General features: G+C 39.5%; 1 protein-coding gene across 2 annotated transcripts in view; it reads right to left on the bottom strand.

The window, feature by feature from the left end:
* Positions 1 to 3,944: 3,944 nt before the first annotated feature.
* SKIC3 (SKI3 subunit of superkiller complex) overlaps positions 3,945 to 12,892 on the bottom strand; it is a 53,041-nt gene continuing 44,093 nt past the window's right edge. For both annotated transcript variants that reach the window (XM_068423117.1, XM_068423118.1), the window contains 5 exons: positions 12,671 to 12,829; positions 9,797 to 9,949; positions 7,911 to 8,041; positions 6,105 to 6,228; positions 3,945 to 4,575 (listed from right to left, as the gene is read on the bottom strand). In XM_068423117.1, coding sequence (XP_068279218.1) covers positions 4,498 to 4,575; positions 6,105 to 6,228; positions 7,911 to 8,041; positions 9,797 to 9,949; positions 12,671 to 12,829 — 645 coding nt within the window. In that variant the 3' untranslated portion in view covers positions 3,945 to 4,497. The remainder of the gene's footprint in view (positions 4,576 to 6,104; positions 6,229 to 7,910; positions 8,042 to 9,796; positions 9,950 to 12,670; positions 12,830 to 12,892) is intronic.

Here is a 12,892-nt window from a genome sequence, read left to right as displayed (position 1 = left end):
TAGTTAGTTATTAAGTCCTGCCATAAGCTACATCGGTTTTGCATTGGTGTAACTAGTGAAATGAGGCCTAGTAAATTCCTCCAGCTCCACACAGTGTATGAAGTAACAGCATTATGAAAACCAGTATCAGAATATCTACTGATGCAAGATCTGGACTGATTATAGTATGTTACTGAATCATTAAAAGTAGCTAATAAATCAGGTACAGGTCACAAAATGAAAGTGAATTGTTAGCAGATGCATTCTTAAGTTTATTTCTCATCTTCTCTGACTGAAAAAAATAGAGGCGGTTAGCAGTAGAACGCTCAAAAAAATAACTGACATTGAAGCAAAACAAAACCCACAAAAACTGAGAAAAACAATCTGGAAATAAGGAGGAAAACCCTGGGAGCTGGGCAAAAGAAATGTATCAGTATGACTTTGCAGCAGAAGCTAGTATGCGTTCTTTAGCATAAAAAAGGTGGTCACAGTGCAATTGCAATAAAAACCTGAATTTCTACAGTACGTTTGTTTCCAGAAAGCCCAATACTATGCACTGCCCAGAGAAGAAGAAAATTCAAGAGGACGGCAGCAATCCTCCTGCAGTAATCCATATCTCAAGTCTCTTGGGCTGCTTGGTCTACAGAAAAGCAGGTTTCTCAAGCCATGGATTGCAGGCGGCTTCTCTGAAAGCCAGACCTGCACAGCATGACGGCTGAAGCCGTGTTGATGCAGTCAGTAAGGAATGCCACTTCAGCAATTAATCACGTTGCTCCTGCAGGCAGAAACTTCGGTATGTTAAAACTTTCCCCAGTGAGTAAAACATCCTAGAAATCACTCATGTCTTGTAAAATACAAATACAGCCACCAAAGTCGCAGACGACCTTTCTGCATTTGGTTTGTGGCCGGGGTCTTTGGAGCCGAACTCCATGGAAAAGACTCCCAGCCACACGCCCGCTTTCAGGTCGGGTCTGTCTTTGTCAGGTCTCCTACAACACCAGGAAATGAGCAACACTGAAATCCCAGTAATGTGCAGCAGTTTCTGAGCTGCTCTGAATCTGTATTTTGGTTTCCCTGTATGTTCTGTCCATTACAGGGGGCTCTATGTTCACTGTAGACTTAAAGTTCATTAGTGCAGCCATAGCAAGGCGTTTGGGGTTGAGGGCAGCCTCCCAAACTGTCTTTCTCTAGCTCCTTCTAGGCAGTCTTGCCCTTTTTTGCCCGTGTCCTTGGCTGCCGGTGAGGCAGCAGTTAGTATGGCTTGGTGTATCTGCCTCCCCACCGAGAACCCCGGTTGCTGTGGTTCTCAGTACACTGAGAAACAGCAAAAAGGTGAAACACAAGGTTATTGGTGAATGTGTTTCTAAAATCACATGGTGACCAAAAAAAAAAAAAAGAAAGAAAAAAAGCCAAGACAACCTTCAGAGACTAACCCTGGAACAGAGAAAAGGACAGAAGCATTGCGCACATTCCCTATCTATCCTTTCACAGGGCAGTGTGGCACAACCGAACGTTGCTTTATCTAACCTCTGATTTGTATGACTATGCTAGAAGGGTTTGAGGGCCTAATCATAGATTCAGATCACATACAAATAGATATCTGGAATGTTGCTATTGTTTGAGTGACTTCACTGCATAAAGGAGTTATCTCAGTATTTATCAATCCAAACTCAAAAACGATGCCTCTCTCCCCTGAGAACACTAAATTTAAAAGTTCTTTAACTGTCAGCTGTTCAGTTAGATCAGTAGAAAGTGAATCAACTGGGAGAGAAGGAAAGCTAAATTCTAGACATCCAGGACAGTATTCGACTGGGCTGCAGGATTAGGGATGTACTTCTCCTTGCAAAGGTGCATTTGTGCAGCACTAAAATAGTTCTCAAGGGGTTTATATCTATGAATTTTAAAAATATTTTTTAAAATATAAAAGGTATCAAACAAAAGTATTGGGGAGAGAGAAGTATACATCTGTGTTTTTGTTAAACTCTAAGGCTGGAAAGAGTATCAAAATTAATGCAATTGCGCACTATACTTTGTGATACCATTTTGAGAGAAGCTCAAAAGTTGAGTAGAAATCCAAACCAGCTACTCTTGGGAAATACAGAGAATGAGATGAACGTGCGTGACTCAAATAAATAAATAAAATTATCAGAAGCAAGACATTGCCTTATGTTTGCATAAAAGGAAATGTAAGCAGCATATAAAATCCTTCATATCTGAAGTAGCGAAAAGTTCTACCTTGAAACTCATTAGATCTCGTTGCATTCTGCCTTCAGCAAAAGCCAACATAATAACACAAATTGCAGTTGGGGAATGTTTATTTTTTTCCCTTTTACAGTAATAGCAGCCAAACTTACAGCTTCTCAGGCAGTGAAATCCATAAACAACTCTCTATTCTCCAACTCGATGCTTATGTGCCTTCGTGCACTACTTAGCATTCTAAAGCTGAGCTCTACAATAGTATAAAACATAGGGCAGTCTCAACCTGCATGAATTTACAAGCTTTTTCAGTGTTACAGCAGGCCTTCTACAAGTCCTGATTTTGTACAGGCTATATACATTGTTAAAAAATGAGGAGAGCAAGGTTTCTACCTCATATTGTTGGATTTTGCAGAAGCTTAAATTTAAACTCATGTTCCCTGAGCACTTTTCACTGCGTAGGTGGTAGAGATAAGGTTTTCTTTTTTTTGCCTACAGGGCACAACTGGGGGCTGTATAATTATCTTGCTCAAGGAGTTCATCACTGATCACAGTAAAAGTAACCTCATGGTCCTCTGAAGAGAAAAAATGCTGTACATTTTCTTCCTAATACAGACTATTCACTGTTGATGGTTATGTAGCTGGTTTCTCTGGCCTGTTGTTATTTATTCTTCTAGGTGTTAGAAAGAAAGGTTAGAAAGGTTTAGTGCTGAACACAACACTCACGTGGAAGCGTTTCTGCCTAAGGCATTCATGAGGGCAGGCAGCCACTTACTGTGCTGTCGTCAGGCTGGCGATGATGGCTCTCCCACCACCAGAGTGGGAGGCACAAATACCAAGACCATACGCAAGGATACAAACTATAGGCTGTCAGAACCTTTCCAGGCTTTTAATAGCAGCAAGCTAAAAAAAGTTACAGCTAGTCTTGAGAGTCACGAGTCTGGCTTTTGCAACATTCCCTTTTAATATCGGCAGTTACTGATAGCTCAAGACTATGTGACAGCAGGCTGTGAAGAGAACCACAATCAATCTAAATTTACCAAAGAAAATCTTTTTAAGGAAGGTATTTTGCATTGAGATGGGTGGGAGAATGAAAGCGTGGGAGACAAGGAGGGATTCTTGCCATTCAGAGAGGTTTCTACTCACCTCCACAGAGCAGAAACCCCAGCCTACTGAGCTTAGTTTTCTCTCTTTAAAATGACAGCGGCATGCTCGTGGCTCTTGCTGGCTTTCCAGAGATCCCTGCGCACGGCTGGTTGCAGAGATGCGCATCCCACAGCTCAGTTCAGCATTCTGCTGTCTTTAGGCCTGATATAAATGGTTCCAAAACCAACTGTGTTCAATGCAGTCCCACTGCATGCCTTGGAAGTGCCCTTTCTTCTCTGTAATATGGGATCGTACGAGCCATCATAGGACTGTGGTGGACAGAGAGTCATTTTAAGAAACTTTAAACCAGGAAATGGACAGCTATTGTGACTCTTGTCAACAGCTTGAAAATCCCTAATAGTAATACTACTAGATCAGAATCATTGCTTTATTTTTTTTTATTTTCATGTACATAAAGGCAAAATAACATCATGTCTTAAGAACCACTGTCATGATTCATCCAATTAAGCAGTCAGGAGCAGAATCACCAAGACATAAATAGAACCTGTTACACATTTTTATAAATATGACACTGTCCCTGACAATCACAAGCTTTTCTTGACAGGAATGTTTACTGAAGCCTACAGTAATGAGGATACACTGCTGTAATTAAGATTAGCTAAAAAAAAAAAAAAAAAAAAAATATTAAAAAAGTATAAACTGACACCAGACATGAAGTTCCAAGGGGATTTGGGTCTCAAGTGCAAAACCAAGTGTACCAGAGGAATATAGGCATTTTAAATCAGTGAATGTTTTACGGTATCTGGGAGAGAATAAAAGTTTGCTGCAACTTAGCTAGTAAGATTCTGTGCCAAGAAAACCTTGCGTCACTGCCAATGCAGTTAATACTGTACTTCTGTGTGTGGCCAAGGAGGAAATACAGACAAGTACTCTCCATTGTGAATAGCGCTGAAGTTTCAGCAAGGAAGAAAACAAAAGCAAAATTCAGGGTTTTCCTTTCAAATAAAGTGTATTTCTATGGTGGAACCCATGTCAACAAGAAAATAGCCTACTTTTGTTCAAGAAAAAGTAAAATTAAAGACAAAGTTGTAATTGATGCAAGAAAAAAACAAAACCAGACACAAACAAATAAAAAAGCCCAAATCACATATGCTCCTGGAAGATGGACTGATCAAGTTGCACGAATGGAAGATTTTTCACTTGATATGGTCCGTACTAGGCACTTGCTGACAATTTCTCATATAGTTCCAGAACTCTAACATCTCCATTAGCTTTGGCATTTTCTATAAGCACCTGCAGAGAAAAACACACCATGAAGAACTAGCAATTTAATAATTTTATTGCTAGTATTTTACAGGCAATCTCAACTGCATTTTGATTTCTGCTATGCAGTTTCCCTAGAAGATTAAGTCACCCATAAGCCCAGATAGGAAATATTCAACATTACACATCAGCTTCCCTGAAACATCAGGCATTTAAAAACCCCACCCTCTAGTGACTTGTTAAACCTGTAGTCACTTGCAATGCACTACAACAGCATCATTTGTCACTTGAGGCTGAGACCAAGTTTGACAAGTAATTTACCTGCTGGCAATGAAACAAGTAGAGCTAGATGAGACCCATCTCCCTGGCACTGCACACTTGCCTTCTGCTAGTACATTTGTATATAGCTAAATTTGCCAAACAGAAGCATTTTCTGCAGCTACTTAAAACTGCCAAGGTATCCTTTTGCCTCCCCCCCATTTAAATTTACCCTTCCTTAATTTGTTTTCCACACCTCCTATGTGAAACTTTTCTACTAGTTAAAAAAGCTCCCGTGACAGCCTAATGTCCACAGATGTTCATAAGCTTCTGGCACTTCTCTTGTAATCCAATCACATTATCCATATTAAAAACGAAAACCATTAAGCAGAATCAAGCAAATCTTTACTCTAGCCATTATTTTTATTGTACTCATTGACAGAGAGTACAGATGACTTTGAAGAAGCAAGTGCAATGAGATCATATCACAATCATCAGAACTCATTAATTCTAGCTTTTTTATGACCCTGTGTGTCTGGGTATGGATTTTTTTGTCAACGCTGAGCCTGTTGATGTGTTGTACCTCCAAACATACTTTGTTACGGATTCAACTTTTCACCAGGCAACAGCTATTAATCTGGGCAAAAGAGCTCATCGTGCCAGCGGCAGCAGTGAGGAGATTATTAGCACAGTGTATTCAGAGTTTGAGTGGCAAAGTGATTTCAATTACAAGCCAAAATGAACCACCCCCTTTGCATCACATGAAAGAGCTGTGAGGACTTGTGAGTTTGACCAAATCCATTTGTGAAGTACTATCAACAGAAACTAATGTACTATTTACTATGTACTGAAAATAATGTACCATCACAGATATAATAAAAATCTTAAGTACAGGAAGTACAGCACTCTACTGCTCAGATCTGGGTCAAGGATACCATATTGTTCCAACCAGGCTAAAGGGAATGAATGTTTTTAGTGCATTAATATGTTCTAGTAAAATTCTGATAAAATGGTCCTCATGTCTACTGAGGAGTCACTAGAAGAATTCTTGCCACTCTGGATTAGAGAGAGATTTTACTGTTTGTTTTTCATTACTATTGCGTGGATAAGTGGAAGACTTTCAAACAAACTGTATGCAATTTCGAAAATTGAGGTATGTTTTGTCGGTATAGAATCGTTAAACATTGCAACCTCTAGAGCAGGTGAGCCAGCACCTCCCTAGCCTCCCTCTACCCCACTTCCAAGCTGCAAGCACAATATCCAACATAAACAGATTGAATTTCTATATAAAATGGACTCACATCTATTAATTCATAATCATCTTTGGCATGCAGATGTTGCAGGAGGTACCAGCGTGCCACTGACACTATGGATTCTGGATTCCCCGGTTGGTATACCAGTCTTTCCAACATCCGACGAGTCTCCCTAGAAGCATAACCAAAACATAAGCCAAAACATAACTGATTTGCAAATTAACTGCAACTGACTACGTTGCATGTAACATACCAGTATCCCAGAGCAAGCAACAATGATCAGGAGTAACAAGGGAAGGTCCTTATTTCCATACCACCCAAGAAAGTGAGGGAGCAGAGCTGTACGTTCCTTTGTTTCCTATGTATTTGCATCTAATATATCACACTCAAGTTAGTGCTTTAACTAGCAAATAACCCAAAGCAGATTGACATAGCAGATTTTATGACTGCTACAATAACATGATAAACATCATGCTCTCTGAATGCAGCAAAACCTCTGATTTCAGTATGTGATCTCCCGAACAAGTACAGCAGGTATTGTCCTGTTTAAGAGCTATGAAATACATCTTTCGGAAGGCAGTGCACCTAAGAGAAGCAGGTACTACAATAAAACTTAATAATCCCAACAGAATTTAATATTATAAACAAATATATTTAGTTCAGGCACTCACAAAAGGTACTGCAGTTCCTGCAAACATAGAGGCAAGATGTGAAACTGCAGAAGAGAAGGAAATTGGAATAGAGTACTACATGAAGTCTAAAATTCTATTTGGCTGATACTACCTCCCAATACTGCCAGCTTATACCTAACCAAGACATTTTCAAATTCACCATGTCATTAGAAATCTGGTAAAAATTGGCAATTAAGTTTATGGATGTCATATTCATTCACTGGTGCTCCATCAGTTTTGGCTCTTGTTTCAAGAATTCTGTCCTTTATAACCAAGGTGATTTTCCAGTACATTGTGATTTAACAGGCTGTTGAGAGGTTACATCTGGTTTTTGTTTGCTATTTTTAGTTAAGATTAATTTCTTGTTTCAGGATTCTGAGACACCTAGGCAGAGCAATTAGATCCTGTGATATACCTTACTGTTCACCTAAGTTAATATCTGAAATGACAGTAAGACTGATATTGATTAAATAAGTTTTCAGTCAGATTTTGTTATAGTCGACAACCGTCACAATCACATTAGGCTGCCTGTCACCTTCTTAAAAGCTCACAGAGAAAGTAAGCCAGTTTGTCAGAATTATTTATAAACCCAGGTGAAATTATTGAACAAAAACATCAAAAATCTTCCAATTTTCCATAGTGTAAGCAAAAATACTGTAAAAGACCAATTAGACTTAATAACCAAACTCACAAAGTAGGAGCCCCCCTCTCCCAAATTTTCCTCCTCTTCCTCAAAAAGCCACAATGAGCACCTGGTTGTTCAGGAATGAACACGAACTTTGACTGTGAACCCAATTTAGGATGAAAATGAATCCCAGCAGTAGACAGGGTAGTGATACCTGTTTCCACTGTGCTCTTTAACAAGATCTTTGAGTATGTATAGTCTTCCTGATTAATTTATTTAGGTAACATGCTATTAAAATAATAGTTGTCTTACAGCTGTTTTTCTCTCGGTGTGAAGGTCATATATGGGGGTTTTTTTTGAGAAAAGGAGAGTGATTCTGCTGCTTACTGCTCCCCAAACTACTAACCCCTTCCCCCCTCTCCCTTTTAACTGCCATACTAGTTCCAAGAATTAATTCCTGTTTTCAATTTTCTTTGTTCTTGGAGTTAGATCCAGGGATAATGACTGCTTGTACTTTTAGACAGTGTGTTCCATTTAAACTGAACATATCATGCATACCTTGCTCCCATTTTGCGATTATACTGTAGCAGTGCTTGTAGGAGAGCTGCCAGGGGGCAAGAAGAAAGTTTCAAAGCTTCAGTTGTTGCCTCCTGAACCAAGGATGGCCAGTGCTCATCTGAGACATTAGCCTATGATAAAAGAAAAAAAAAAAAGAAAAAAAAGAAAAAAAAAAGAGAAAGGGTTTTATTGTAGCGTGCAGTGTAAATCAGTTTTTGTTTGCAGCTCTCTAGAGAGCAGGTTTAATTCATGCTGTTCTGAGTTATATAAAGTATTAGGCAGGTTAGAGAGAGATTTCTTTTTTTAAAAAAAACAAAACAAACAGTGGTTAGCAGAGCCTGGAAAAGTCACATTAAATACTCTAGGACCAGATTTGCCAGTATTCCACTTGCTCATTTATGCAAAGTATCTTTTTATTTTTTTCCACACGTTTTACTAATGCTTGTCTTAATCACAAACCCTTGTTTGCTCTTCACCGTGTAAATGTTCATCCCATGTACAAGACTATTTTAGAATGTAGAATTTATCCCCAGAAGAGACAACATATTTTACCAGAAGTAAAAAACAACTCCAAGATGGTAATCACCTAATAGAGCAACTATTGAGCAAATCCCTGTATCCTTTGGCTTAAGGAAAACCTTATTATCCCCATTGTGTCCAGATAGCATTCAAATTACTGTACTTGAAAGGGTGCCCAGATTTTCATTTGGACAAATATTTGGGAGACAAGCAATTTTCAAACACAGAACTTTCTTGGATCCAGCCAAGGTTTTCACCAGGCTTTTGCACATTTCATTAAGCCAGTGCAGATTAGAGAGGCTGAACAGAAATCCACTGAGCAGCTACTCTGCTCATGCAAAAAGCAGAGATGAGATAATCAATTTTGTACTCATTACATTTTTAAACAAAGTCTTTTATATTCTCAGGCAATTCAGGCCAGCATTTCAAGTAGTATTAATTAAGTTAGAGGGCACCTTACGACCTGTGGAGACATTTAGGAGCTATAGCAAACAGGGAGCAGCCCACTAGAAAACAGACAGAAGAATCATGGGAGGAAAAATCCTGTCACTTGACAAATTCTGCTTGGCAGAAAGAACTTGTCTACACTGAGGGGGTTTCTCTTTTGCCACCAGAAGCAACAGCCTTGCAGCTTTATCCTCAGTAAAACTGACTGCCTTTTCTTATATAAGCACTCGGGATATATGGGGTCCCTTTGCCTCATTTTGATGATGGCTGTTAGCTCGATCATGTTAAAATACATGAAAAAGCCTTAGCCAATATCACAGCAGTATCCACCTTTTACACCAGGCTTTAAAGAAGTCTGGTAGTGCAGTTAAAGTTTCTAGAGTGACAATGCTTAAAGAGAACAGACACTTGCCAAGAATTTGAGTTATGTTCACCTGGCCCCTCGGTGCAAGGAGTAGAATAATTTTCTTTACACCACAAGATACACTTCCCTTAGATTCTTTTTATACTGCAAGGCAAGGCACCATATCTAGAAATGACCATACAGCATAAAGTTACTTGAAATTTGACTGAAGTCTCCAGGCACCAGTGCAGGAAAAATATTAAGGCAGTTGTCTGGACAAGAGGACAGAGACTTGAAGGGTACATCAATTTGGATGATCAAACTGAATCTGTAAAAATAAGCCTTATTTGAACAACTTAATCTCTTTATGTACATAGTGGTTCTATGTGGTAATTTCACAGCAACTCCTCTTAGACAGAGACATTCTAAAAACAGTCCACTACCCCTTACAGTCTCATTCTCTAGTCATTCATAAAACGCAAAGCCATATAAAGAGTCTTCATTTAAAGACTGCAGAAGCCCTACATCCCATGGACTCCTGTTAAATCATGCAGTTATGTAATTTTTATTATCCTACCATGCAGATTTCCAGTGCGAGCATAGCTAGCCTGAGCAGACTGGATAACTTCCCATTCCAGCTGCCCTGCTGTGACGCCAACTGCAGACTCTTTCTGTAACACATCTCTGCTCCAACCATCATTCTTTGAGACTGATACACTTTTGCCAGCCACTGAAAATAAACATCCAACAAAATCAGTTACGGCGCCACCAAAACACACATCCATTAGGTAATATCATTTAGTTCAATTTATGAGTACCACAGCATACTGTTAGCTAAAACACCACCACCCACCCAGCCCTCATTCCAACAGCACACTGCGCACCGCCCTGCAGGAAAATGTAGTCTGCTGCAGAGCTGGCAGTACACCTCACTACGGTAACTTATTTTAGAGTTCCCTTGACCACCCATGGACAACTGTTTGATAACTGTCTTAATCTAGAGATTGCTGACAAGTGAACAAGTAACATGACAGGCTTTGTGGAAGTCATCCTTCAGACTAGAACATTGTGTAGTGCCTCATTTGTCTCTAAAAGTTCTGTAGAGATGAAAAGATATTTTCTCCTCTGGAACAAAGGTTTTTCCAGCCCATTGGAGTAATGCCAGAAACATGAAAGACATTACAATGTGACCCTAAGCTCAGATGATGGGTGTAGACTCACACTACATAGTTTCTGACCCAGCAGGGTCATGCTGGAAGAGCCAGACTGAGCAAATAAAGTAGACACTGGGATCTGTGCAGAGTTTCATGCTCCTGCTGCATGCTCCGCCAGCACAAGATGTCCTGGATTTGCTCATGAAGAGAAAGAAAAGGATTCTAACTCCTCCCTCTTTAAATCTGTAGTCATGTCACATTTTTTGAAGCAGATGCAGCCACAAGTTTGCAAATCCCTGACATATCATGTACATGATATGCATCAAGACGCAAAAGCCAAATTTAGATATATTCTTTGCTGGATCACCAAGAAAAGCATCTTCTTACTAAAAAAACCAATTCCCTTGCTTTTAAGCAAAGGTCCTTAGACTTTTGCTAGCTAAAGACTGCCTGGTATTAGAAAGAGCAAAATTCTTAACCCTTTCTGATGCATAGAAGTTACTTATCATTAAGAGGAGACAGACTAGAAAGTATTTATTAGCACTAGTAAGATTGTGCATTCTTGACCTCAAGCTGCAGGACTGCTTTGTAAAGTAAAACATCCATTCATGTGCAGGAAAAAAGGCATTCCTTGGCCTCAGTTATTTGCAGCTGAAGATATCTAGCATTCAAGATGTGAAGGAGAAGAGAACCCTCATTCAAAGGCACAAGGGCAGCTCTGCCAGACCAGCTTTTCTCTATTTTCCTGGTAAGCCACAGCACAAGTAGAACAGCCATCAGAACAGGAGTTCACCAGCACTCCTAAATCCTGCAAAACAACCATTTAGACAAAAGCAAAAAACAAACAAAACCCGAAGTTAACAGCCCCTCTAACTTAGTAAAACTGTAAGGCATCATGACAGATACTTCTGAGTAAGACAAAACATTTATCAAACTCTTAGGAAGTCTAGAGCCAGAAAACATAAAAGCATAGATCTATCCTTTAGGAACAGATGTAGCAGCCAGACTTTTTCAGAATGCTACCTAAGCCCTGAGAAATATCTTCTTTAATTGAACACTGAAAAGATCTTCCTCAGAGATATCTTATCTGTAGCCTGGATTAAAAAAACAACAAAATAAAACAACCCTTTTCCCCCCCCCAAACCACATACGCTTTCAGTTCACTTCTCCCTGCTTGTAAGCAAGATGACACTTGGCTGTGCAAGGGGTGCCTGAAGAATGTATATAAGACCTATTTTCAAAATATGTTACTAAAATAGATGATACGATTATGTCTTGCATGCCCCCATATTTTGCAAATCCAATCAGAACGAATTCTGTCTGCAGTTCAGAAAGATGAAGTCTCAGAAGCCGAAGAAAAACGCGTCAAAAAAGGCACCCTTCCACAAATGATACTCATACGTTCCAGCAGGGAAGATGATCTGCAGCCTTCTAACAAGAGAGATAATGATCTCTACAGCAGCCGTGCACTGATCTTCTAAGACTTTAGTGAATCTTACCACAAACAAGGTTTTATTTGTTCAACAGGCAGATGGAGCACCATAAATCCCACAACTACATAAAGGACTCTAAAAATTCACGGAACTTTTCTAAACAACATGCTGCTAACATTGGTAAAGCACAATAGTTACTGTAACTAACAGCAACTAGGAAAGAAATAAATATGCTGCATCACCAGAAAGATCTCTTGGCATGTGTGAGATAGACTTCTCAGATTGTCTCACAGAAGCAGCATATGAAGCAAGTTATAGCACCTTCATATTAACTAAAAATGATGTTTTGTGATGCCATGGGAAGAAGTGAACACTGTTACTGGGAGTGATTTATCTTCCCTGTAGACTGAACTTAACTCAAAAGAATGGTGACACCTGACATCAGACTATGGAGAAAGAGACTTATTCAGGTTTTCAGACCCTGAATAAGGAATTGTGTATTATTACATTAGGAAACCATTTACTTCCATCTATTCTTATAGGTTACGAAATATTTCACTGGTTTCTGCTCACATGCAAAGTCACAGGTCCCTGAAGACATAGGTGCCAGGGGCTTATCACAAGTTTGTAATTCTCCTGCCTCCATGTCTGCTTGCTCTTACAAACAGTCCTTATTATTTCAACTATTAAAGAAAGTTAACATAATGTTACAACTTCATAAAGAACTGAATATAAAGCTGGTTTTTCTGTCACTGGCTGTCGGTGGACAAATAAAAGCAAAGAGTGAAACAAACTCTCTCCCAGTTGTTGTGCATACTCTACTGAGAGCAGCACACCAAAGTCAGTGAGAAGATCCACACTTACTTGCCAGGCTGCAACTGAAGTTGAACTGGTCATGACTGTCTTGCGAAGCTCCTCCAGGATGGTGTCTGGAAGTTCTTTGTGAGACTGCAACAACTGCTTACACTGAACTTGTCTCAAAAGCAAAAACAGAGCTGGGTGCTCCGGGCAGCTTTTTAAACCCTAAAACCAAAACAAGGCTCAAAATGATATCAGAATTATAATTTCCAAATATCAGAAGATACT

This window comes from Nyctibius grandis, chromosome Z (genome assembly GCF_013368605.1).
Source record: "Nyctibius grandis isolate bNycGra1 chromosome Z, bNycGra1.pri, whole genome shotgun sequence".
Classification (NCBI taxonomy): Eukaryota; Metazoa; Chordata; class Aves; order Nyctibiiformes; family Nyctibiidae; genus Nyctibius; species Nyctibius grandis.
Note: the sequence above shows the minus strand (reverse complement) of the source record. Positions and strands in the feature narration are given on the sequence as shown.